The sequence below is a fragment of the Malus domestica genome, chromosome 09, assembly GCF_042453785.1.
Source record: "Malus domestica chromosome 09, GDT2T_hap1".
NCBI lineage: Eukaryota > Viridiplantae > Streptophyta > Magnoliopsida > Rosales > Rosaceae > Malus > Malus domestica.
The window spans coordinates 13192720-13220475 of NC_091669.1; the positions used below are offsets into that span (position 1 = coordinate 13192720).

Consider the following 27756-nt stretch of genomic DNA (forward strand, 5'->3'; position numbering starts at 1 on the left):
TGTTTTGAAATCAAGACCTTCTCATTAATTTCAAACAACAAAGCCATCAGTTCTAGTTAAACTTCATTGTCATTGAACCAAATTTTATAAATTGATACTCTTATGAAAACATATACAAATATATCACCCTAATAATTTTGGTGCCCCCAATTATTTTGGGCCTCGGAGGGTATTATGGGAAAATATGTAGGATGCATTAAGATAATTTTTAATTGAAAAAGCAAATGTGATATGTAGGGTTTATTCAACAATTTGTGAGGTGTTAATATAATAAGCCTTTTTTTTTAAAGACAATATTATCTACACTAATTAAGAGTGGAGGAGTGGGCTAAGCCTCACACTCTACTAGTCATATTAATGTGATTCAAATCCTTTATTGACGAAAATCAAATCCAAAATTTCTCACTTACAAATGAATAAAAATACTAATACACCGTAGTACTCAGCGTTAATATTTTTTAATTTTAAAACGACAGGTTTTAAATGAGACCCTTATTTTACTGGATGATGGCCATAATTTGGAGCTACATGGGAATATGATCATGAACCCCTTGGCGCCATTCTACAACAAAGCCATTTAATAATGCAGCACGTAAAGTTTGACTACTTATTAGTGATCAGCTGTAGAACCCTTCACAATCACAAGATAAATTTTTTGTGCTAAATATATAAAATGGCGGTGTTGACTTGTTCAACGCAAATTATTGAGCATTTTACCACCATATCATCGACACGTTGAAAACAACATTTAGAGATTCGTGTATCTGATTCAAGTACAGATATTTGTGAAAGCCAGGAATAAAACAGTTGGGGAATTGACACTTTCATGGAAACCGGTAAGATGGTCACAAAAATTAAGAATATACATAGAAAAAGTGAAGGGATGTGATATCTACACATTATTTTTTACTTCTCGTGAGAAGTAAAAAAAGATGTGTGGATAGCACATCCCAAAAGTGAAATGCTTCTGTTTAGCTATCTAATATACTTATAAAATGATTTAGGGTCTAGTAATATTTATTTGTACTTGTATATAAGAGATTTTAAATTCGATTCACATGAATAAAGATAACGTATAATTTTGTGTTAAGTTCGATAACTAATTATAATTTATCATTGTGTGCCGTAATCTCTCTCCTCTTAGACTAGAGTAGAATGTCTCCTTCCTTAGAATAGAATACATCTTTGTATAGAAACAAAAAAAAATTCCAAAAAATATTAAATAAATTGAAATTTGAAACCCATAATATTACACAGTCAAAGTTGGTGAGTTTACATGAAGTCAATGATGCTGAGGATGTACCATGTCAAAGAAAAGAATGGACGTCAGATGGGGCTACCAACTCTCACACAGGGAGCTCCCAGTTCAGAGTAAGCAAGCTGTAAATGCAGTGTGCTTAATGCTTCGTGACCAAGTAAAACTACAACGCAACTTCCACATTTAACTACAGACGAATCTTAGTTGGATTATAGGTGCATAATCTAATTAACTAAATGAATTAGTCTCTCCCCCCCCCCCCCCCCCGGCGACCGACCCCCCCAAAAAAAAAAATTAGTCTTTTGGATTGAGGTCATCTCCAACCGAAGGGTCTAGAGGCCAGAGGCTGAAAATAGTTCGAAAACCATCTTCAACTGAGAGCTAGATCAGATGGCTCGTGGAATCTAAGGCCATCTCCAACCGAAGGGTCCAGATGACCAAAAATAGCCCGAAAACCGTCTCCAATTAAGGGTTAGGCCAGAGGGCTCATGAAATCTGAGAGGACCCCACAGAATCTGAAAGGGCCAAAAGGCTAGAGGGCTAGCTATATGCAACCAGCCAGCCAGCCTGGGGTTGGCCAGAAAATACATTAATCTTGTCGATTATAATGACGGGAATGCTTAAAAAAATTTTGAATCGAACGGCTAACTGGTGTCAGTTATCGTTGGATTCATTTTTTTTTTTTTTTTAAGGTTCTTTGGGCCTTTTTTTTTTTAATTCTCAAAAATTTTAATTTTTTTTACTATAAATACCTAAACCATTCATTCACCATTCCTCACAAAACTTTCACCATTCTTACACCATTTCAATTCTCATATTTTCTTTCCTCTTTCAAAAATCTATCCTTCAATTTTTTCAATAATTTTCAAATGGTCTCGTCTGCAATGAAAGGTAAGGCTTGGACCCGAAAAGAAGATGAAGCTTTATGCAAGGTTTATAGATGGGTGTCGGAAGATAGTGTGAGGGGGAATTGTCAAACAAATGACGGTGTTTGGACTCGTGTGTCCAAAAAATACTTAGAGTTCTATGAAGGCACCACTCCAGTGAATATTCGAAACCACGAGAGTTGTTCTTCAAGATGGAAGAAACATCTCCAGCCAAGTTTGAACAAATAGCATCAAGTATTGTTAGCAGCCACAAGTAGACATGAAAGTGGCGCTAATTACTACGACGAAGTAAGTGTTTTCACAATTTATTTTAAATATTTAATTATATTACATTTAATTTCATAAATTAATTTCCTTTAATTTTTTTTTCTAGGTACGCCAAGCAGAGGAATTGTATATGGAGAGCAGCTCGAAACCCTTTCAATTTCACAGTTGTTGGGAAATTTGTAAAGGGTGGGTGTTATTTGAAGATCCACCACATAGAGCTCCTACGCCGGTGTTCGAAACTGCATCCTTAGCTGCAGATATGGATGAAGATGGATCTACAACCATTCAACAAACAAGGGTAGAAAATCTATCTTCGGTTGAAGGTTCCATACTTAGTGTTATGGGACGAATCAAGGCGCGTAGGTTGAAGGAAAAGGGCAAGGTAAGTGGTGATTACGCCACTCAACATGAACTGGCGGCCTCATTGCGATTAATGGCGGAGCAAAATGCCCTTGAGGCGGAAGAAAGGAAAAGTAGGCATGAAGAGCGGGCCAAACAAATACAAGAAGAGATGGATGATAAGAATATGGAAATGAACACTTCGAATTACACTCCAATGAGTAAGGCCTATTTTGATAGGAAAAAAAAGAACAAGAAATTATGACCCGGCAGCAGTTGTTTACCTATGACTATACTCCTACAATGGCGGATGATGAAGATGATGTTGATTATGGATATTAAATTTAAGTTGTCGTAGTTTTTAAATTCAAGTTAATGTTGTTTTTAAATTTTATTTGTAGTTTTTAAATTTAATTCGTCGTTTTTAAATTTAAGTTGTAGTTTTTAAATTTAAGTTGTTGGATTTGAATTTAAGTTTTTGTGGTTTTTAAATTTAAATAATAAATTATGTTTGGCCATTTGGCCCTCGGTTGGAGACGGTTTTTTGTGATAGGGCTAAAACGAGCCCTATGACTGACCCTTTGGCCATCGGTTGGAGATGGAGGCAAATATGGCCCTATATTGTTCATTAAAATATTAATATCTTGGAGGGCCAGAGGGCTAAAACGAGCCTTCTGGCCAGCCCTCGATTAGAGATGGCCTAAGGGTTTGACACTCAGGCCATCTCCAACCGAGGGCTGGCCAGATGGCTCGTTTTAGCCCGCTGGCCCTCCACAATATTAATATTTTAATGAACAGTACATGGCCATATTTGCCTTCGTCTCCAACCGAGGGCCAAAGGGCCATAGGGCTCGTTTTAGCCCTGTCACAAAAAACCATCTCTAACCGAGGGCCAAATGGCCATAGTGCCAAACATAATTTATTATTTAAAAACTACAATTTAAAAGTGATGTCAGCTAGCTGTTGGTAGCTGACATCATGTTGACGTCAACTAGCCGTTGGATTTGATTTTGATTTTTATTTTTTTTTGCAATAAATAGGGTGGATATTGGGCTATAATTCACACAACTTTGAATTCAATCTATTTCAATTCAATCTCTTTCAATTTAATCTTTTTCAATTCAAGTTTACAATGAATTCCAACTTTGGATCCTCTTCGGATTCCAACTAGGGGTCCTCATCCAATTCCAAATTGGAAGCAAAATAGGTGCAAATGAGACGAGAAGATGAGGAGTCTGATGAAGAAGTTTAAGTAATGCACAACAAACAAAACAAAGCATCAGCCATGGTGTGTCAACCAACATAGGAACAACCTCAATGGGGTGGCTCTGTTGCTGGTCGCTCTTACAAACCACGAAATAGAGTGATGACACATGCCAATCTAATGAACAACTACTTCAACCCCAACTCGGTGTACACAAAAGAAGATTTCAGACGTCACTTCCGGATGAGGCATCATGTCTTCGAGCATTACTTCATGATGTCCAGCAGGTCAATCCATACTTTCGACAAAAGTGGGACAGAGCAGGCCACCCTGGTTTCTCACCTCATTAGAAGGTTACTGTTGCACTCCGAATGATGGCCTATGGCTCCCCAACTAATTCGATGGATGAAACCCATGGTATGTCTAATTGTACATGCCTTCATACTCTTGAACAATTCTATGACACAATTGTTCAGGTTTACAAAGACGAGTACCTTCGCGAGCCAAATCAAGGAGATCTAAATCGGCTCATTCACAAATCTGAAGACCGTGGGTTTCCGGACATGATAGGGTCAATAGACTGCATGTATTGGGATTGGAAGAACTGTCCCATCGAATGGCAAGAAGGCTTTAGCGGAAGGTCGAGAAAGCCAACTGTTGTGTTAGAGGCGGTTGCCTCATATGACACATGGATCTAGCATACTTTCTTTGGAGTCCCTGGATCCCAAAATGACATTACAGTTCTTGGGCGTTCACCCCTCTTCAATAACTTGACGAAAGGTAAAGCATCTCAACTTGACGGAAGGAAAAGCATCTCAACTTGACTACTACATCAACAACCGTTAATATAATATATGGTTTTACTTGGCAGATGGCATCTACCCAAAGTGGGCGACACTTGTGCAAGCAATTCCAAACCCTAGGAATAACGCAAAAAAGTTGTTTACCTTACACCAATAGGCATACCAGAAAGATGTTGAGAGAGCTTTCAGTATTCTACAAGCACGGTGGAAGATCATCAACAAACTAGCAAGAGGGTGGAGTCGAGAAAATTTGGACTCCATCATGATGTCTTGCATCATATTACACAATATGATAGTGGAGGATGAGTAAGATGGGTATATGTATGAAGAGTCCGATGACGACCAAGAAGATTCATATATGTCAAGAAGGGCTCGTGCAAAAATATATGATGAACCTAATTTGCCTTTCAATCCAAGAATTGATAGTATCTCTATAAATGAGTACATGAGGCGCTATAGAATGATACGTTCTCATGCCACAAACAAGTACCTACAACAGGATCTTGTTGCACATCTTTGGGCCAAAAGAAGCATGAAGTAGGCGTTGAAGTTTTATGTTGTTAAATGTTTTAAAAATGTTGTTTAAGTTTCATGTTGTTAAATGTTTTTTTTATGTTGTATAATTTGTTTGTTGGTTAATGTTATTTAATGTTGTTTCATATTGTTTAGTGTTGTTCTATGTTACTTAATTTAATTTAATGTTGTATAATGGCTTAGGAAGTTATAGGAAAAAAATATAATTTAAAAAAAATATGAAACAAATTTTGTGAAATAGAAGTTATAGGAAAAAAATATGAAACAAATTTTGTGAAATAGAAGTTATAGGAAAAAAAAATAGAATTTAAAATAAAATGAAACAAATTTGTCAAATAGAAGTATAGGAAAAAATGGAATTTAAAAAAAATATATGAACCAAATTTTGTAAAATAGAAGTTATAGGAAAAAAAATAGAATTTAAAAAAAATGAACCAAATTTTGTAAAATAGAAGTTATAGGAAAAAAATAGAATTTAAAAAAAAATATGAACCAAATTTTGTAAAATATAAGTTATAGGAAGTTATAGAAAAAATTAGAATTTAAAAATAGAAAAAAAAGGGTTTAAATTCATAAAAAAAAAAATTGAATACAATGGCTAGCTGACTCAGCTAGCCGTTGTATTCAAAATTTTCATACTATTCATGTCGGTTATAACCAATATGATTGCAATTAATCAAAATTATTCCTATCTAGCCGTTACTATTCGTTCAGTTATAACCGACACTACTGCGATAAAAAAAATTATTTCTATCGGTTATATCCAACAGTTTTGAGCAAAATTCTGGCCAGCCCGGGGCTGGCTGGCTGGCTAGCTGGAAAGGGCTAGCCCTATGGCCCTTTGGCCCTTTCAAATTCCGTGGGGCCCATGAGCCATCTGGCCTAACCTTCGGTTGGAGACGGTTTTTGGGTTATTTTCGGCCCTCTGGCCATTTGGACCCTTTGGTTGGTGATGGCCTTAATTCCTGACACTAGCTAACTAAAGCTTTAACTTTTATTTTTTATTTTTTTCGAAAAAAGATGGAAGAACTATTTCCACACTGCACCAAAAAATTTCAAGGCTAAACTGCCAATTTGCCTTTTGAATGATCACTTAACTTTTGATTTTCTTCTTGAAATTGTTAATTGGAAAATTAAGGACTTAAACTAATTTTTATGGCCGATTTGCCTCCTACCGTTAGTATTTCATAGATTTCATCCAAATTAACGTTAACTTTATCACGTGCACATCACATGACTCTCCTTTGTGAACAAAGCGTCACTTCGCTAGACCTTCAAACACAAAAGCTATAAAATCACACATATTTGCTTAGGTTTATGTTTTAGAAATCCAAGGTTTTCAATTATTTTAAAGAATGAAGCGACCGAAGTATCCTCACATGTTATGCACATGCTTCCATTTAACAGAAATTTGGATGGAATGAATGAAAAATTAACAACAGGGGCAAATCGGCCAAAAAAAATTAGTTTTAGTCCTTAATTTTCCAATTAAAAAGTTCAGGGAGGAAATCGAAAGTTAAGTGATAGTTCAGAGAGCAAATCGGCAGTTTACTCAAATTTTCAAACTATAAATGTCAGGCTGTTCCATTATGTATTATTAAGTTAATAAACCAAAACCTAAATGCATAAAATTCAAAGAATTAGTATATATCTTAGGGAACAATTTATATGCACTCTAAGGTTCACCTACTTAATTATCCACCCAGTTGTAACTAAACTCTTATTGTACTTGTACACAAGTCATTATCAGATGATTTATTTTATTAAACACCATTGATTTTTTTTAACAAATAATTAATCAAATTTTGTAGAAGGTAATTCAACAAAAAACGATTTTAACTAATCGTCAGTTTTTTAAGACATGAATATTAAACATACTCTAGTTTAAATGATTTTTTTGCTAAGATGATCTTTAAATAGTGATTCAGGAAGTAAATTATTCTAGTTATGGAATGTGTATGACAATGATATGTTATCAGTGGGGGATAAGTATTGTGTATCAAAAGATGTTAATGAAGAGGGTGGAAGTGATGGTTGAGGAGTTGGTCATTGGTGCAATAGGGAAGATCATGGTCAAGGGAGCCGAATCTAGGGAGAAAATGTTGATCAAATGGTTAAGATTCGTTGTGTAAATGCAAGAAAAATAAATGTAGAAGCTCGTGATTTCTCTTCTTATTGATAAGCTCGTGATTTCTTTTGTTATTCAGAAGCTATTGTCTAAAAAAAATAAGTTTACTTTAAGTTGCAATAGGATAAATTAATTGGGTTTGGTTTGGGGAATTGACTTCGGATTTAACTACCAAGTTGTATATATTTTTCTTTTTTTAACAACCAAGTTGTATCTATTTGGGATATTGATCACCATTTCCCAAAACAGTGTTGCATCCCTTTCATTTAGGAGAAAACAGTATTCAAGCAATTTATTTTTAATATACAATGAAGTCTTTATTACAAGAATCAAACTTAACATACATCACTTATAAATAAGAACGAATACCACTTATACCATAATATTAAGTGATACTATTCAACCAATTTACACAGCCCATGTCTTGTTGCATCATTAGCCAAACGAAAAGTCTGTTATATATCAATCTCTCATGCATTTATTGGGTTTGCAAAATTGTTATCAATCTCTCATGCATTTATTGGGTTTGCAAAATGGTGCTCGGCCGTATCTATCATTCACATGCTTGTGCTTGTTTACCGAAAAAAAATGCTTGTGCTTTGAAAAAATTGATCAAAAGATTAGAGAGATACGAATAATACTTAATTAGGAGAAACCCAAAAACAAGCAATACTTTTGTTCAAGGTGATGGTGGGTGGATGAGGGGGGTAGCATGTCTTCGTTGATTTGTTCACAATACCCTTCATAGAACATATCAAAATTAATAATTTTTGTTTTCTAAGTCGTGAGACAATGTACACATTGAGTGGAGACTTTTCTTCCAAATAACTAATTCTTGTTTTCTATGAGTGGAGACTTTTCTTCCAAATAAAAAAGCCAAGTAGATCTCTATCACTATTTGGACAATGTGTACTACTTTATCTTTTATTAATTTCTGTTGGGTTGTGCCGTTGTGGGTTGGTGATTTATCAATAATTCAGACCCATTCTACATTAGTGTCCGTCTCAAATATAGTTAGAGAAATATAGAGAAATAGAGAAAAATATTGAGGAGATTCTCTTAAAGTAGAATTCTCAATATGCTCTTTGACATCTCACAGTTTAACGTCAATTTTTGTTCCAACATTATAAATTATTGTGTAAAAAATATGAGCTAACATAATCCATGAAGAGTCTCACTTTCAAAAGAGCGTATTTAGCATTTATCAGTTAGTTATATTCCTTATATCATGATAATGTTGCCAACTACATTGCATGAATATTTAAACACCGGTTGCATAATTTGTTGGACAATACTTTGGGTTAACTAGAGACAACAAATATGATGTGATAATATAAATTAGTCTTTACCGTATATTGTATTGAATCTATATATTATCATAATTATCAATCAAAGACGTTTTGGTATTAAGACTTCCACGATAAACTGATCATTTATTTGATGTTGATATAAAAAATAAAAAATAAACAATTCCAAATATGATGTACATAACGAAAATTTGTCAATTATAACTGCACGAACCACTATGGATGCAAGTATTTTTTTGGGTAAATTACATAATATCTCATCAGGTTTGAGGTCTATTACAACCTCATACAACATATTTAATACATTTCACTTTCATACCTTAAGTACTATTTTATTTCAAAATAATACATCCGTTAGATTTTCCATCTATTAGTCTGTTAAATGCTGACGTGGCTGCCACATTTGTGCTGATGTGGCTGCCACATGGCAATTTTTTTATACATTAAAAATATTATAATATTAACCCTATTATAATTTTTTTATTTTTTTGGTTTTTGTGGCTGCCACATTTGTGCTGATATGGGTTTGGGTTTTTCTAGTTTTTTTTTTTTTTAAATAGGGTTAATATTATAATATTTTTAATGTATAAAAAATTATTTTTTGCCACGTGGTAGCCACATCAGTACAAATGTAGCAGCCACGTTAGCATTTAACAGACCAATGAATGGAAAATCTAACGGATGTATTATTTTAAAATAAAATAGTACGTGAGGTATGAAATTGAAATGTTTTAAAGATGTTGTATGAAATTGTAATAGACCTCAAACCTGATGGGTTATTATTTAATTTACCCTTTTTTTTTTCTTCTTTTACCCACTTCTTTCTAACTAGTTTCCAATATGTGTATTTTAATTTTTATAAGTTGTGTCACTTAGTCTTTATCATGTCATTATCCATGTGCAATCGCACAATATTCAACTCTTTCACACCCATGCAGATTAAATAAATATCCATTGCCAGTTTGCAGTCAACTATGAATAGCCTGTCCAGCTAGCATATATATGCTCCTCCTTGGACGCAACTTCTTGATCATTTTTCGAACAATTTCATTGATGCTTGGAACATGCAGAAAGTAGAGGTTCCTAGATTTGTTGTTATTTTTATTTTTTCAAGGGATCTTGAGTCGATTCTTCTTGATCTTGGAGTGATTACTAATTTATACTATGTTATATTCTAATTTTGGTCCGTAGTGCGACAAGTATATACTATTTTTTGGAGAGATCAAAGTGAGTCGATTTTCCGAACATACTTCTACAACCGAAGATCATGTGCATTTCACCAAAAAACAGAAAAAAGAAGTTCATGTGCTCATTAGTCCGAGAAAATGGAATCTCTCTAAATGGCTAGTAATCCATGTCTTCCTTTCTTTTTCCCCCTTTTTTATTTTTTTACAGTTAATTTTAAGGCCCAAGTCTTTGCAAGGATATATATGTTGGATGCTGTCTCTAGTTCTTAATACTCTTTGACTAAAATTTTAATGGTATTTAAAGTTTGATCAAAGTTCATTGACTATGTACACCTTATTATATTACTATTAATATTTATATTTTTATAGTTTTGACATTAATTGTTTGACATTTTATGAGATTTATAATCCTATAAATTTAAAATCTCTCATTATAATACTATTAGAAACGATTACAATAAAAAAATTCAAACATTTTGATTGAATGAATGGATAAAAACTATGTAATAATATGAAATAATAAATAGCAAAAGAATGTATCCATATTGTTAAAAAATTGGTACATTTCACATATAACAAAGTGATACATTCCATTATAAATAAATTAGGGTACAAATAAATGATTAAAAAATTATAAGTACAAATGAAATTTTAAAAAATATGAGCACAAAAAGAAATTAATACATGGGTACAAATTAAAACTAAAAAGAAAGTAGTACAGATTTAAAAAAGGGTTGCAAATTAAAAGTGGGTATAAACTAAAACTATAAATATATGATACAAAGTTTAGCCATAAAATATAAATATACCAGATGTAATTTTTCTAACACTAAATGAATATTGTAGAAATTTAATGTAATTATGTTGTATATTGAAATAATGCCATTCATTAAAGCCTAAGGACCTTGATAAAAAAATTACAAAGAAATAAGGTTTTAATCAATGGAATAGAAAAAAGAGGGATGAAAACCTAATTTCTCCATATGTAGGGCATATTGACTTTTTTTTACGGTTGGTGGTTGTACTTACTGCGGTAGTGAGAAGCATGGGCCGCAATAATTGTTTTCAATTGCACGACTATCCTAATTGGTGGGAACCATTAAAGCTTTAGAAACAACGGGAACGAGACGAGCAAGCTTAGCTTGGGCAAGCCAATCTTGCCACCTTCGTATCCCAACTATCTTTGATATCTCAGGATGATCCTCCTCCTATTTCGAGTTCTTCCGACATGTCTCTGGAGTCCTCAGGTAACCGTGGTTATGCTTTTAATATGAATAGTGATGATACACAATCCGGATGAATCATTGACTCCGGTGCCACATACCATATGACTTATAATCCCATTGATTTAGCGTGTGATACCGTTCCACTTCTATGTAATATTACTAATGATAATGGTGTCACCTGACCGGTAACTGGCACTGGCACTATGCGCCTCACGTCCACTCTCTCTTTGCCTCATACATTACTTGTACCTTCACTAAAACATAGATTGATGTCTCCTAGCCAAGCTACTGAACAATTGAATTGTTGTGTGCTAATGTATCCAAAGTTTTATCTTATTCAGGATATTCTCACAAAAGAGATAATTGGTCGGTACTAAGAGGGGGGATCTTTATTTTGTGGATGATGTCAATACAGGACGGGTCAATCTTGCCCAATGAGCCTTTGATCACAAGCGATGTCAGATATGGTTATGGCATCACCGTTTGGGTCGTCCATCTTTTAGTTATTTGTAGCATATGTTTCCGGATTTATTTGTTGGATGTTTGATTTTAGACTTAAAATGTGACACTTGCATACTTGCCAAGAGTTATCTTGTTTCTTATCCGTTGAATTCTAATAAAAGTATTATTCCTTTTGGTTTTGTTCATTTGGATGTTTGGGGACCATCTTCAATTACTACTTCATCTGGTATTAGGTGTTTTGTAACTTTCATAGATGATTGCACACAGATGGCATGGTTATACCTTCTTAAGAATAAAGGTGATGTTTTTTTTCGGCTTTTAAGACCTTCCACACCATGGTTTAGACACAGTTTTCTACTAAAATTTGAATTTTGCGTTCTGATAATGGCGGTGAATATGTTAATAACGATTTTTCACATTATTTAACTAATCACGGAATTCTTCACGAAACTAACTGTCCTCAGACTCCTCAACAGAATGGGGTAGCTGAGCGTAAAATCACCATTTCTTAGAAACGGCTCGCTCACTCTTGATTAGGGCACATGTTCCCCGCTCATCTTGGGATGTTGCTCTTCAAACTGCCACTTATCTTATTAATCGTCTGCCATCCAAAGTCTTGGATTTTCTTACACCCTTACACATCCTTGCTACATTCGTGCATCTACTGTCTATGTTGGTACTCCACCTCGAGTTTATGGATGTGTTGTATTTGTTCATCTTCATAAAAATCAACGGATGAAACTTGACCCATGTGCTCTTCGTTGTATTTTTATGGGGTACAGACTCCATCATAGAGGGTACCGTTGCTACCACCCTTCTTCACGTTGAATGTATGTTACTATAGATGTTACTTTTTCAAAGTCTGAGATGTATTACCCTCCAGCTTCTTCCAATCATCATCCTCAAGGGGAGACACTACATGACGAGAAGGATTGGACCATGGATGCTACCATTGATCTTCCGCTACCACTAGCTGAGCCTACAACGGCTACGTTGCCAGCCCAACCAACAACATCAACAGTGCTACCCATAGAACCAATGGTAAGCACGGTAGTGTTGTCCTCACCCACGACAGCAGTGCTGCCACTTGCCAATTTCAGACTTCTACTGATACTACTCCCTCCTTATCTCTAAATATAGTACCACCAGATGGACATACTCCTAAGAATATTCCTGAGGTAAGCTCTACTATCCCTATTGATGTATCCAATATTCCGAATTATCAATTACCTTTCAGGCATAACTGGGGAAAACCACCCAATCGATATTCATCGGAAACAACGAAAGACTCTAAATACCCCATTGCCAACTATGTGTCGTCACAAAAATTATTGGAACCTGGCAAAACTTTTGTACAACAAATATCCAATGATAGCACACCAAGTTCATTGAAGGAGGCACTATCTGATGATCGATAAACCACAACAATGGAGGCAGAAATGGATGCACTTTAGAAAAATCAAACATCGGATTTAGTTCCACTACCTCGAGGAACAAAAAGAGTCGGATGTCGATGGGTGTACACCATCAAGTACAAAGTTGATGAGTCTATTGAACGATACAAAGAACGATTGGTGGCCAAGGGATACACTCAGACGTATGGTGTTTATTATACAGATGCATTTACCTTAGTAGTGAAGATTAATATGGTAAGAGTGTTGCTTTCGTTGGCGGCCAACTTAGATTGGCCATTACAATAATTTGATGTGAAAAATGCTTTCTTACATGGTAATCTTAAGGAAGAAGTGTATATGGATATTCCACTTGGTTATGCATCAGTTTCACAACCTTAAGTAGTGTGCAAGTTGAATAAAGAATTATATGGATTGAAATAATCACCTTGGGCATGGTTTGGTAGGTTCCGGACGACTATGAGGAAATATGGGTTCAGGCAGAGCAATGACGATCATACACTTTTCTTGAAACATCGAATAGGGAAATTGATGACACTTATTATTTATGTGGATGATATGATTGTTACGGGTGATGATAAAGAAGAAATCTCAAGGCTAAAAGATTACCTAACAACCGAGTTCGAGATGAAAATCTTGGTGGATTGAAATATTTCTTGGGGATAGAAGTAGCTCGATCTAAATAGGGTATATTTCTATCTCAAAGAAAATATGTTCTAGACTTATTAGCTGAAACAGGAATGGTTGATTGTAAACCGGCTGACACCCCCATAGTCCAAGATCACCATCTTGCCATGCATCCAGATCAAGTTCCCACTAACAGAGATCGTTATCAAAGGTTAGTTGGGAGGTTAATTTATTTATCTCACACCAGGCCCAATATTGCATATGTAGTAAGTGTTGTTAGTCAGTTTATGCATTCTCCGACTGATACACATATGGGTGCGGTTGAACGCATCGTATGATACCTAAAGTCCTCCCTAGGTAGAGGCATCATGTTTTCCAAGAATGATCATTGCCGAATAAAAGGCTATATCGATGCAAATTGGGTAGGAAACATTACTGATTGACGGTTCATATCTGGATACTTTACATGTGTGGGGGGAAATTTAGTGACTTGGCAGAGTAAGAAACAAAAAGTGGTTGCTTTATCAAGTGCAAAGGCAGAATACAAGGGTATGGCAAAAGGAGTATGTGAACTATTATGGCTTCGGAGGTTACTTGCTGAGCTCGGGTGTCCTTAAAAGTCGGCCTCATATTTGTTTTGTGATAATAAAGCAACTATTGATATCTCACACAATACAATCCAGCATGATCTCACGAAACATGTGGAAGTTAACAGACACTTCATTAAGGAGAAGTTGGATGGGAATATTATTCAATTCTCGTTCGTAAAGTCAGAGGATCAATTGGCAGACATCTTAACTAAAGCTATTGCAAGTCAAGCATTCTACAACTCTCTTGTCAAGTTGGGCATGAACGACATTTATGCACCAACTTGAGGGGGAGTGTTGGAGAGTTGACCTTTTGTAATTAGTTAGTTACCTATTTGGGTCCTTGTAATCAGGATGTAATTAGGAAGGGTGTTATTTGATGTTTCTTTCCTTGTAAATCAATCTTGTGCATTATATATTTTCCTCCTTAATGAGAAGAATAATATCAGAAAATTAAACCCCAAGATAAGCCCTAATTAGCATATAGGACGTGTATTTTTAGGTCAACAGAAAATCTCCACACATTTTAGTATGTCAAAGACAGTTTCATGACTTGAATATGTACCTGAGATATCTTGAGGAATTTGTGTGCTTTCTTAAGGGTAAGTCCCATTTCAGTTAAGATTCCCAGCAAGCAAAGCTTGAATCACAAGAACAAAATCCCATGACTGACTTCCAAAAGTCTGCATCTTGATTCCATCCTCTCCAAGGCAGATATAATCGTAAGTCTAGGAAGATGCTTCTTGAAAGCTTCTCCACTAGGATCCTAGGCCCAGCAAGCAAGCATCCTCAATGGATTTTCTGCGCATCCGATTGTAATATAGCAACTGGTCTCATCTTCATAATGAAATTGGTCATTTGTGAATTGAATTGCATTGTCCCTGATCTTGTTGAAGGTCCAGCGTTTTAGGAGAGGCTCGGCGATATTATAAAAACTGTCCCACATAAAACGTTGTACAGGACCATGAGGATAGTAGTTATCTTCCTGCGTTAGTCAACATTGCATAGCACAGCACCTTTATGTATGTGAACAAGTTTCTTTAAGAACATAATAAAATTGAACAATAGCATGAACTATGTAAGGAACAAAAAGGTAAACTCACGGTTGCACACCAATGGCGCACTTTAGGCCTGTTAATTTCACAGTAAATTTCTTGTCTCAATTCCTCAACAAGAGGAGTGATCGGGCCAACAAATCTGGTGGCGTAAAAGTAAGACATAGGTGGGTAAGTCAACCTACTGTAGCTGAACATTTTTGCTGCAGATGTGAGGTAGTACCAGTTAGAAGACTTGTAACTATTTAACTTGAGCAACAAGAAACTCGGGTGTGGAAGAAAACTGTGCTTACGTGGATGAGAAGGAAGCAGAGTAGACCGAGTCCAGAATTCTGGAGGCATTGGATTGCTACCTTCCCAGTCATACACACCAAGAATCTGCAACACAAGTTAAACCATTTGAACAATAAAATGTCTTTTAAGACACATTCCTTAAAATCCTTTTGCAGTATGACATACTACTATTTAAATCAACTCGTACGTTATAGCACCACCATCCAAGTTTTTCCCCATGATGCAGAATAGTAGGCACCACCATAGGGCCATCTCCGAGAATAGGCGTCGTACGGTAGTTAAGGAATGTAGTAAACATCATACTAAGCCCTGTTATGTGCAATCCCAAGCCACCATCTTCATTTTGATGGTCGTATGTGTAACGCAAGATTTCCTTTTTGTGCTCAGCTGTGAAAATGACATTGAGATATCCTGGAATCTATACAGAGTAATTTTTTGGCAATAGAGAAAAAAAAATATAATAATTCTTGTCACATATGTGCAATTAAACAGATCTTTTAAATAATGCACGATTAAAGGTTCAGCCCCTATACTGCATGAGGTGTCCCCCTCTCCCTTTTCTTTCTCGCCGTCAACACTAGTAAATGCAAAAAATATCTTATATATGGTGGCGGATTTAGAATATTGTTCTTGTGACGGTTAAAAAGAAAAAAAAAGGGAAAATTAGAATCCCCTACAGTTTTTATATATCATTTAGATTAAACATCAGTGCTTTTTTTAAATTTGATTAAAGTGCTTTGACCAATAGTTACCTCTATTTTTTAAAATTAAAATAATTTTTCAATTTATCCTTTTATCTGCACTTTTCCTTATTTAGTGCAGATATTAGTAATTAAACTATATTTTCCCTTCTTCCAAATAATTTTTTTTTATCACAGTTTTTTTTTTTTTTGGGTATGCAAACATTTAATATTATTTTTTTTCCAAATAGTTGGTGATCAACATATAAGCTCTGTGTAATTTTTTCAATGTTTTTGTGAAATTATATTTTTTTTGCTATTTTTTGAAGTATAGTTGTTGACGAATTATTATTAGGTACAATACATTATGTATATATTATCTGCGGGTACGTTTGAATTTACTAAAATCATTAATTGGTACGTTTAGTTGCAATTTTGGTACGTTTGATTTGATACATATTGTTAATATTAGTATATTATTTTTATTTTGGTACGTTTTATTTTGAACACATTTTGTATTGGTACGTTTATAGTATTCTTAATCCTACTTTCTCTTAACGTACTAAAAGAAAAACTCATTTTGGTACGTTTGATTTTGGGGGATTTAAAAATATTTTAAACTATTTTGGAAAAAAAATATCTTAAATCGTAGATAATTATTGCTAAATTGTAGCATTATTGTGAAAATAAATTGAATCTAACCAACTTTTTTTTTTTTAACAATTATCTCTAATGGAGGAGAGTGTAATCAAAATGCTAGATTATAGGAAATTTGTTACAATATAATGTGCATATAGCACCAAAATTATGATAAAAAAAAGTTTAATCAAATCATTAAAAGGCATGGATGTTTGATCTAGAAAATTCAAAACTGAGGCGCCTCTATCAAAAGATCCCAAAAAAAAAACCCATATAATTACATAAATATTAATGCATGGTCATTTATAGTTGGACTTAATCTCAACTGTGACGGTTAAAAACAAAAAAAAAAAAAACCCATATAATTACATAAATATTAATGCATGATCATTTATAATTGGACTTAATATCAACTGTGACGGTTAAAACAAAAAAAAAAAAAAAAAAAAACAACCCATGTAATACATTATATTAATGCATGGTTATTTATAATTGGACTTCATATCAACTGTGAACAATAAATACATGTACTTCTGATATTTGATCCCAGCCTTTGATATCAAATTCAAAAGTGGGTGACGATGTATCCTTATCATGGGTGATCAAGAGAGCACAACTCTATGTAATTAGTAAAAAGTTTCAAACTTTGAATATGAATAACATTTCTAGTGAGTAGATTTGGGGTGTTCTATCCCCCTAGACCATCTCCAACTCATGGGATAAAACTTAAAATATAAGCTTTAAAACCCCCAAACAATCTCCAACCTTGGGCTAAAATAAGTAATAGGGATAAAATATATCTCTGGGCTAGATTCCTCCAGGATTTAAGTTTGGCTTAAATTATTCTGGACCCACCAAACCATCATATTTCGAACATTTTTTTTGTTTTTTACTTATAATCTAATGACTATGATCAAATGAGATCAAATTTAATAGTAAAAAAAAAAGATTTGCAGCCGAAAATTAAATCTAACATTTAAAATAATTTAAGAAAATAATTTAAATCAAATTTAACTTAAAACTTTATAAATACCTATGTACTTGTATGCTTTTTAATTACTTATTGGAATTTAAATATTTTCAGACTAAAATGTTCATAAAAATAAATTAAGATAATCTACATAAATTTTATTTTTAAAAAAGTTACTGAAAACAAAAGTTAGGCTAAAATCATTATTTAATCATTGCGGCCTAAATTTTTAAGCCACAAGAGTTGGAGGAAAAAAACAGTTCCTGACTTATGGCTTAAAATTTTTTGGCTTATATTTTTAAGGTTTATCCCCAAAAGTTGGAGATGGTCTTATGTTACCAAAAAAAAAAACTTAACTGGGTCTTTTCTTTTTTTTTTAATATTGTATAGTTGTTATTCGTGGCTTTTGTTTTTTGTTTTTTTTTATATATAATGATATATTTATATTAAGAAAGTGAAAAATAAATTAAGCGAACTCATCAGTTATGGAGTTCAATCTCATTTTGTCATTTATAGAATATTAAAATTATGTGAGAAGACCGACGAATACTCGGTTAGACATGCTATTTCCTACAAAGGCTAACAATAGTCGGCCAAATACTTGGTCAGAAAAAGTTTGGCCGGCTGTGTCAACTTACCCGTGTGCCCTCTGAGCCATGACTAATTTTCTTCATAATTGTTGCCATTGTTTTACATGATGGCCCGAATCCTACTTAACTCTTTCTTTTGGTTGATAACGGTGCATACAATGCGAAAGAAAACAAAAACTATATAAGAATGTTACGAGGCCGAGCGATTAGTAGTGGACAATAAAGAAAATTTTTCTCAAAAAGTAACCATCAACAAAATTCGTTTTGCGACAAATATATATGCCAAAATTTTCAAAACTAACTCCAGTGAAAAAGAACACGACAAATAATACTCTCATAATAATTTTACGACAAATATATATGCCAAATTTTACAAAACTAACTCCAATGAATAAGATCACGACAAATAATACTCCCATAACAAATTAAAACATAATTACATGTAATAGCTCATAATAAATTGTAACATACTGTATGTTACATACATTACAAAACTTTGATAAAAAAAATTTGATGAGGTTAAGGTAAATGATGCATATATATAACCAACATCTAATGAGAAAAACATATTACTTGGCACAACACGTATATATCCCTTATTATATCAGATGGTATGCTAATACCGTACAAAAATTTAAACTCCCTAACATTTTTCATATTATATACAATAATGTCTCGATAATATATGGTTGTGATTGGTGGTGACCCCAGTTTTGAAATAAAATGGTTATGGTGAGCAAGGACAATGTAGATCAATAAGCAGTAATGTACTGAATAGTGGCTATGCTAGACTTTGTTAGTGATAATGATCCAGCTGTGGATAATAATTAGATCTGATTAATTTAATGCAAATTATGCAACAAGAAGCAATTTTCCATTCAATTCAACAAAACAGTCAAACTACTAGTATTTTATTTATACGACAATATTCTTTTGAGTAAATTATAGCAATAATCTTTCAACTTTAATCAAATTGGAGCAATGGTCTCTCAACTAAAATTTATTACCATTGGTCCCTCAATTCATTAAAATGTGTAGTTATGATTGTTTTCATCAACTTCGTCAGAATTTTGTCAAAATGAGTTATGTTGGAAGGACCATTGCTACAATTGGGTTAAAGTTGAGGGACAATTTCTCCAATTGGGTTAAAGTTGAGGGGCAATTTCTCCAGTTGGATTAAAGTTGAGGGACCATTGGTAATGAATTTTTAGTTGAGAGACCAATGATAATGAATTTTTAGTTGAGGGACCATTGCTCCAATTGAGTTAAAATTGAAAGACCATTGCTACAATTTACTCTATTCTTTTAGGGGAGGCGAATTCTCGTGACGATGTGAAAAAAAATATCTCATACAAGAAATTTGTCAAAAGATTTCTAAGGAGTTGGTTTAATGGACCTTAACTTCCTTCGATTTTAACATTTTTTACAAGAAGCGACAACAAAATTCCATTAACGGATTGTAACAGTTACCTAGATTATCACATGAGTGCATTTTCTAGTTAAATTTAATGATCTGGAGATAATTCGCACAAACAAGTATAGATAGTAATCGCCAAATAACATAAGCACATACACTACTGGTACTAGCACAAGCACCAACGGTATAAATTTACCCCAAAAAATGGCGGATCAACTTAAGTATAATTAATTGAGTACACTTTTTCTGTCGAAGTCTAAAATAGTATTTAACTATATATTTGAATATTACTGATATATATATATATATATATATATATATAATTTTTTTGTTTGTATAAATACACAATTATTGTCCATTGATGTGCTCACATGGCCAGCAAAAAGGAAGAAGGAAATCTCAAAGATTGATGTTTACACAACTTCACATGGATTGAGTGAAGTACTGAAATTACATATAAATTTTGTTTTTATTTTGCAAAAAAAAGTAGAGTCTCATTGGCAGAGAGAGAGAGAGAACAAAGAAGGGAAAACCAAGCTGTCTCATCCGGAAGAGTCTTCTCCAGATCTATTATACGAGAATTTTAAGAATTCTTATATCTTAGTCGTTTATTGTATATTGTGTAGTTAATTTTCATTAGGTAGTATTTTTGTTTAATTTCAAATAAAAAAATCAAATAATTTCTAACCGCACAATATACAATAAATTACTAAAATGCGAAGATTCCTAAAATTCTTACAATTTGAACCGGATGGGATTCAAATCCGTCCCCTCCCTTCTCAGTTTTCTTCCCAAAGTACCAAGTGGCAACTTCTAAATTCCCAATTCCAAGTCTTTCCGCTCAGAACCCAATTCCAAGTTAAAGAAACAGAGTCTTTCTTTCAAACTGAAAGTTCAATGATCAATTTCTCCAATTAACACAAAACCCATAAAAAAAGATTCAAACTTTCTTCGGCATTGATTGGCAAATTTGCAAGAACTCATTAGTTCTGAAGAATTAAAGGAGAAGTAAAAAAATGTGGAAGCTGAAGGTAGGGGCAGAGACAGTAGGAGGAGAAGGTGGCGGTCAGTGGCTGAAGAGTGTGAACAACCACTTGGGCCGCCAAGTGTGGGAGTTCCACCCAGAGATTGGAACCCCAGAAGAGCTTCAGCAAATTGAAGATGCCCGCAAGGCTTTCTGGAAGAATCGTTTCGAAAGGCGGCACAGCTCCGACCTCCTCATGAGAATTCAGGTTCTTTTTCACCTGGGTTTTGCTTTTTTTTTTTTTTCCTCCAGAAATTGAATATACTGCATATGGCTGGGAAAAGTGTATTTATTTATTTAGTGAAATTTGTATGTAAACTGTTTAAATTATCGTTGCGATGTTCTGGATCATCGAATTATGTATAAAATCAGTAGAACTGCTGAATTTGATAATGCTGTTGAACAAGGTGGTCAGGTTTTTCACGCTGCATTGTAGGACTTCTTGTGTAGTATTAGGCATTGTAAGTTTGAATGATGTTTTTCTTTCGAGTGATAAGTTTTTCGGGTACGTGTTCTCCAACTGAGCTCTTGGAGTGCTTTTGTATAGAACTTATAGCTGCCGGGGTGTTTTATCCATCCTTGCAATTAGTCTCAATTATGCCTATTTTGTTAATCCCCTGCCAAAATGAGCAAATAATTTTAGTTAGTTTAGGCCAAATCATATGAGTTCTGAGGTTAGTATTTGGGTTGTTTAATTACCCATGTTTTGGGTTGTTTAATTACCCATGTTTTGTAACCCTACTTTCCTTTTTTAAATGAATGTGTTTTGTTCTTATTTCTGAAATGTAGTTTGCAAAGGAGAATCCATGTGCCACTAATCTACCGCAACTCAAAGTTAAAGATCAAGAAGAGGTGAAGGAAGAGGCAGTGGCAACCACTTTACGAAGGGCTCTCAGTTTTTATTCAACAATCCAGGCGCATGACGGTCATTGGGCTGGGGATTATGGGGGTCCCATGTTTCTGCTCCCGGGTTTGGTAAGGGTGAAAACTAGTAATCATTATGTGTTTCCATCAATGCTTGTACCCTAAACACGGAAAATATAGATATCATGGTTAAATCTGAGAAATAAGTTTGACATTCCAAAAGATGGCTGCATGTCATTTTGGAACTTCACATCCTTTCTTCTTACTGAAATGATTAAATTCTTTATTATTTGGTCCAGTTGGTAATTGTTGGGTGACTAAGTATTACTCATCAATTGCAACAGATCATTACACTTTCAATTACTGGAGCTCTAAATGCTGTGTTATCGAAAGAGCATCAACGTGAGATGTGCAGATATCTTTATAATCACCAGGCAAGAATGGTTTCTCATGAAATGATAGTTTTTCATTTTTTACTTTATTAAGAACGCTTTCCTTTCCATATAGAATTTCAGGTTAATTTCTCTCTGTTTGATAATAAGATAAGAAATTTACGGATGAATTGTGTTTGCAGAATGAAGATGGGGGATGGGGTCTGCATATCGAGGGGCCAAGTACCATGTTTGGTACTGCACTAAATTATGTTACTTTGAGGTTGCTTGGCGAAGGTGCAGATGATGGACAAGGGGCAATCGAACTTGCACGGAAATGGATATTAGACCATGGTGGCGTGACTGCAATTACTTCTTGGGGCAAAATGTGGCTTTCGGTATGAACTCAATGTTTATCTTGTTGGATTGTTCCCACAGTGCAGTCATTCAGAAATATTAGTTGACATGCATCTTTGATGATGATAGGTACTTGGGGCATATGAATGGTCCGGGAATAATCCACTTCCGCCTGAAGTATGGCTATGTCCTTACTCTCTGCCATTTCATCCAGGTCTCTCATCATTATTGCACATTTTATTTCGATGCTTTAGGTTCATTCTAGGCAGGATAAGAGAAATTCAAACCTCCTTTCATTAAAAATCTTGATTAAATAACAGAGGTCTTACTAGCAGTAATATGTCCATAGACTTGTCCCTGTTAACTGCCTAAGTTCTAATCTTTACGGTTTATGAATTTCAAATTTTACACTTATAGGAAGAATGTGGTGTCATTGCCGAATGGTGTATTTGCCCATGTCATATTTGTATGGGAAAAGTTTTGTTGGACCTATCACACCCACAATCCGGTCATTGAGGAAGGAGCTTTATACAGCCCCCTATCATGAAGTTGACTGGAATAAAGCTCGCAATCTATGTGCAAAGGTTGGTAAGAAACATCTGCGCTTTCAATATACTCTGCTTCCTCCAGCTCCCCTGTGTAAGGGTCCCGTGTCTGTGAGTTTAATGAACTTTCTTATCTTTCATAGGGTTAGTCACAGACTCACAAGTGAAATATATGATAGCTATTTGTGAAAGTACAAGTTTGATTTTAGGGTCCTAGACATGGTTAATTGTTGGATTGCTTTCCTATAACTCTCCAAAAACAATACAACACGTTTTCCCTGCGTCTATGTATATATGCGAATGCATTTTTCCATCGAATTTTAGTTGTACAGGTAAATCTATTAATGACAATTCACTTGCATATGTTTTTGATTCTTACATGGGATGCTTTATACAATTTCTAGGAAGATCTATACTATCCACACCCAATGGTACAAGATGTCTTGTGGGGGTCTCTTCACTATGTTTATGAACCTGTTTTCACACGTTGGCCTGCAAAAGAATTGAGGGACAGTGCTTTGAAGACTGTAATGCAGCATATTCATTATGAAGATGAAAATACTCGGTATATATGCATAGGGCCTGTTAACAAGGTATGCATGCAGAATATATTTGATGCATATCATCGTCTGGCAATAGATCTCATACATATTTTGCCGTTGGAATTGCGCAATTGACATGTATTTTTGGCTTAAAGATTGATTCGGCAAGTAGTTGTGTGATTCTTGATTGTCTATTTCATAAACGATGTAGGTGTTAAATATGCTTTGTTGTTGGGCGGAGGATCCAAACTCAGAAGCATTCAAATTGCATCTCCCGAGAATCCCTGATTATTTGTGGATTGCTGAAGATGGCATGAAAATGCAGGTCAGTTATAGCATTAAATTGTTTCAAACAGATTTTAAGTTCCTCCCTATCTCTTTCCACACTCCCTCTTTCTTACCTGATTGTTTCTAATTTAATGTTATTTTTCCTCTTACTGCAGGGCTACAATGGAAGTCAAGCATGGGATACTTCTTTTGCCATTCAAGCAATTATATCAACTAACCTGGTTGAAGAATATGGACCCACTTTAAGAAAAGCGCATCAGTATATCAAAGATTCCCAGGTTTTCATAGGCAGAAAATTGAACTGTATCATTCAACATTTATGATAACTATCGTTGCTCGACTAATACTTTGCTTTGAAGGTCGTGGAAGATTGTCCTGGAGATCTGGATTATTGGTATCGTCACATTTCAAAAGGTGCTTGGCCATTCTCAACAGCAGATCATGGGTGGCCTATCTCTGACTGCACAGCTGAAGGACTGAAGGTAGCTTGAACACTCAACATTTCACATGCAAACATTATTTTTCTTAATATTTTTTCTTTGTGCAGGCTGCCTTATTACTATCGAAACTTCCAACAGAAACAGTTGGTGAATCATTGGATATAAAGCGATTTTATGATGCTGTAAATGTTACCCTTTCCTTACAGGTAATCACTGGCTATACGGGAGTTGAATCTGACCAGACATAATGTGGCAACCCTTTTTCTTTTTTATAATCTATATTTTCAAGAGAACCCTCCTTGTCTCTCGTCATATATGAAATGAAAAATATATCCCTGCTTAATTGATCATTTTATTATGTAATCTGTAGACTACGGTAAAAAATATTACTCTAATGTCCATCAAAAAATTGGAAGCTATGGAGAAAGTGTAGCATATATAGTTATGAGAATATAAAAGAAAGACTGTACATGCAAGTATTTCTGTATGATATATGCACACATGCCTGTTTAGTTCTGTCAAGCATGTCATGATTCTAATCAGCAGCTCAAGTTTGACAGAATATTTACATGTTCTTGCATTTTCGTTTTACAATTCTTTAACTAATTCCCTAATTCTTTGGGTTCTGCACCGCAGAATGACGATGGTGGTTTTGCGACTTATGAACTAACTAGATCGTATCAGTGGTTAGAGGTAAGTATCATTTATGAGCTTTTTTTTTTTTCCCGTTTTCTTCCTTCTATATGTATGATGGTGAGATCATATGCATATGATTATTCGTATTATATTTTCAGCTAATCAACCCTGCCGAAACTTTTGGTGACATCGTCATTGATTATCCGTACGATTTCTGTACACTACCTTTTGAATTCTATACATTTTATTCTATATCATGGAAAATGCCTGAAGTCATCTTGATTGGAACGGGGGATGCAGATACGTTGAATGCACCTCAGCAGCAATTCAAGCACTTGCATTGTTCAAAAGGTTATGTCCTGCGCATAGGAGTGATGAAATAGAAAACTGCATTGCTCGTGCTGCAAAGTTCATTGAAACGATACAAGCAACAGATGGATCTTGGTTTGTTTTTTCTTTCAATTAAAAATACATGCATACATATATTTCACTGCGTGGTCTGGGTGTATGATGGCTGTATGTTTTTGGTCGTATAGGTATGGTTCCTGGGGAGTATGCTTCACCTATGCTGGGTGGTTTGGAATAAAGGGGTTGGTTGCTGCGGGAAGGACATACGAAGACTGCTCAAGCATCCGTAAAGCATGCGACTTTTTGTTATCCAAAGAGCTTCCTTCAGGTGGATGGGGAGAAAGCTATCTATCATGTCAGAACAAGGTTAATGATTCCTCAAATTTGAAATATACTTCGTTGTCTTTCATAGGCTCGGAGCTTACTTTATTCTTCTATTATGACAAATCCTTCACTCAATTCTTGGTTTTCATTCGCATACACATTTGGCAAAATGTATGATCTACTTTCGACTTGCATAACTTAATGCCGACTGTTTGTATGTCAGGTGTATACAAATCTCAAGGACAATAGGCCACATATAGTTCATACTGCATGGGCTATGTTGGCCCTTATTGGTGCTGGGCAGGTACAACAAATTCATCACTCATTCTCCTTTCCATGTGATTTATCAAATTCATCCTTCCATGGATACCGAATTTGGTGTCAATTAGAATTTAGAGGATTCTTTATTTGCAGAATTTTTGGAAACTTTTTACAAATAACCGTTTGACATCCATATGTTGCTCACTTTATTACCTGTATTTCTTGTTATGTTCTCCTCCTTGAAAGGCTAAGAGAGACCCAACTCCGTTGCATCGGGCAGCTAGAGTACTAATCAATTCTCAAATGAAAAATGGAGATTTCCCTCAGAAGGTAACTTGGCAACTCCTTCCATAATGTTTCATACAAAAGTCTTTATACCCTCTTGACCGTGCAGTCTACAATTTCAAGCTAACATGGATTTTTCTGTCTTCATGGAAATCCATTTGGTTTGGTTTGATTACAGACATGGCAACTGCAATTTTCAAAACATCTAGCCAATGTATAAGAAAACTGTACAGAGAGAAATGCAGGTGTAAAGACCTTTAGTACTTTTCTAAGCTGCACAGAGTAATTAAACCTTATAAATATATGTATAGCTTTTGGAGCAAGTAATATAAGTAATTAGTGTTATTCAAATAGGCAAATTGAACAATCTTAAGTGTTGAGAGTATGAATCCCACATCGGGGAATTGAGGGACCTTGCATGTGCTTACAAGTAATTGGGTTACTCCTCCTGTTTCCAATTGGTTTTATGGTGGAACCTCAACTTTATTCATGGTATCAGAGTAGGTTGTCCATGTGTGAAGATCTACGGGCACACGTGCTCCACGTCACATGATTTGTGTTGTCCACGTGTTAGGCTTGAAGGTTCGCCACACGTGAGGGATGTGTTGAGAGTACGTATTAATCACACATCGAGGACAGAAAGGACTTTGAATGTGCTTATAAGTTGTTGGGCTACTCCTCATATTACCAATTGGTTTTACGGTGGAACCTCCGCTTTCTTCATTGAGTATATATGTACTGGAAACCAAGATCTTAGAGAGTAAATCTCATGCAGGAAGTTTGTAACTATGATTACCACTTACGAAGGCTATATGACCTCAATAACGTTTTCACTTCCCATACAGGAGATCACTGGTGTCTTCAACAAGAACTGTATGATCAGCTATTCAGCCTACCGGAACATTTTTCCAATTTGGGCCCTCGGAGAATATCGTTGCCAAGTATTGGAGGCTCTCTGAATGATGTCTGTTTATTGTTCAACGCTTAGTACTCCGGATAATGAACTGTTGTTTATAAACCTGTATGAGAGCTCCTTAAACTCAGCTCAAAACAATGTAATTCAATTGATAACATATTTCATAATCTTATTGTTACTAATTTCTCACTGGCTGGGGTGTCCACACCACCACCTTCCTTGTGTTTGTTGTTCTCGGTTCCTTTGCCCGTGGGATGTAATTTCCGACTGGCTTCCTTTGTTTTGTGGTTTAGATCTCTGTTGTGGCTGTTAGTGGATGTTGAAGATTTCTTATTTTCCGATTTTGTGGCTTGGAGCGTCTCCTGGAGGTGTTGGTTCGTGCTGGGATGGAGGCTGCTCGGTTGGAAGTGCTCCGATGGCGGCTGGGATGGTAGGCTGCTAGTATATATTTGTAATATTGTGTTATCAAATCATGGAATTACAATTCTATGTGGTATTACTAGTTTTAGGTTCCCTTTTCCTAGTACAACCCTAGCCTCCTTCCTCTTTCTTCCCAATTTGCCGTCCCCCTCTAAGTTAGTATTCCCCAAATTGTTTTTCCTTTGCCGTGCCTTCCTACCCCTTATTCCCCATGGCTACACAAGCTTCTTCATCCTCTACCCTCGCTGGACGTCTCTCTCCG

The 27756-nt window shown here is 35.0% G+C and overlaps 3 protein-coding genes and 1 long non-coding RNA gene across 4 annotated transcripts; 3 read left to right on the forward strand and 1 right to left on the reverse strand.

Annotated features, from left to right (window-relative positions):
• Positions 1-4117: 4117 nt before the first annotated feature.
• LOC103443385 (uncharacterized) lies at positions 4118-4653 on the forward strand. Its single transcript, XM_008382220.3, has 2 exons — positions 4118-4288; positions 4432-4653. The coding sequence occupies exons 1-2, from the start codon at positions 4118-4120 to the stop codon at positions 4651-4653; spliced, it is 393 nt and encodes a 130-aa protein (XP_008380442.3).
• Positions 4654-9728: 5075 nt separating this feature from the next.
• LOC114826986 (uncharacterized) lies at positions 9729-11787 on the forward strand. Its single transcript, XR_003776130.2, has 2 exons — positions 9729-11161; positions 11482-11787. It is a non-coding gene; the product is annotated as an uncharacterized lncRNA (long non-coding RNA).
• Positions 11788-14994: 3207 nt separating this feature from the next.
• On the reverse strand, positions 14995-18552 carry LOC139187779 (lupeol synthase-like). Its single transcript, XM_070804370.1, has 4 exons — positions 18505-18552; positions 15765-15995; positions 15332-15661; positions 14995-15213 (listed from the first exon to the last, which is right to left on the reverse strand). Exons 1-4 carry the CDS (start codon positions 18550-18552, stop codon positions 14995-14997), a joined length of 828 nt encoding a protein of 275 aa, XP_070660471.1.
• Positions 18553-20274: 1722 nt separating this feature from the next.
• Positions 20275-27263, forward strand: LOC103411553 (cycloartenol synthase). Its single transcript, XM_070805364.1, has 18 exons — positions 20275-21105; positions 21687-21872; positions 22106-22195; positions 22336-22530; positions 22619-22703; positions 22907-23073; positions 23439-23627; positions 23788-23901; positions 24020-24142; positions 24224-24346; positions 24412-24510; positions 24941-24997; positions 25099-25145; positions 25241-25384; positions 25477-25654; positions 25836-25916; positions 26120-26203; positions 27004-27263. The coding sequence occupies exons 1-18, from the start codon at positions 20890-20892 to the stop codon at positions 27115-27117; spliced, it is 2292 nt and encodes a 763-aa protein (XP_070661465.1). The 5' UTR covers positions 20275-20889; the 3' UTR covers positions 27118-27263.
• The last annotated feature ends 493 nt before the right edge of the window (positions 27264-27756 follow it).

Excerpts from the sequence above, each read along its gene's own strand:
- LOC103443385 (XM_008382220.3), top strand. The coding sequence starts at position 4,118 with ATGACACATGCCAATCTAATGAACAACTACTTCAACCCCAACTCGGTG. Across the intron at positions 4,289-4,431 it reads GGACAGAGCAGGCCACCCTG|GTTTACAAAGACGAGTACCT; the intron begins GTTTCTCACCTC and ends ACAATTGTTCAG.
- LOC139187779 (XM_070804370.1), bottom strand. The coding sequence starts at position 18,552 with ATGGCAACAATTATGAAGAAAATTAGTCATGGCTCAGAGGGCACACGG. Across the intron at positions 15,996-18,504 it reads ATGGCTCAGAGGGCACACGG|ATTCCAGGATATCTCAATGT; the intron begins GTAAGTTGACAC and ends TACTCTGTATAG. Across the intron at positions 15,214-15,331 it reads TGCGCCATTGGTGTGCAACC|GAAGATAACTACTATCCTCA; the intron begins GTGAGTTTACCT and ends TGACTAACGCAG.
- LOC103411553 (XM_070805364.1), top strand. The coding sequence starts at position 20,890 with ATGTGGAAGCTGAAGGTAGGGGCAGAGACAGTAGGAGGAGAAGGTGGC. Across the intron at positions 24,511-24,940 it reads ATGTTACCCTTTCCTTACAG|AATGACGATGGTGGTTTTGC; the intron begins GTAATCACTGGC and ends TCTGCACCGCAG. Across the intron at positions 25,146-25,240 it reads GACATCGTCATTGATTATCC|ATACGTTGAATGCACCTCAG; the intron begins GTACGATTTCTG and ends CGGGGGATGCAG.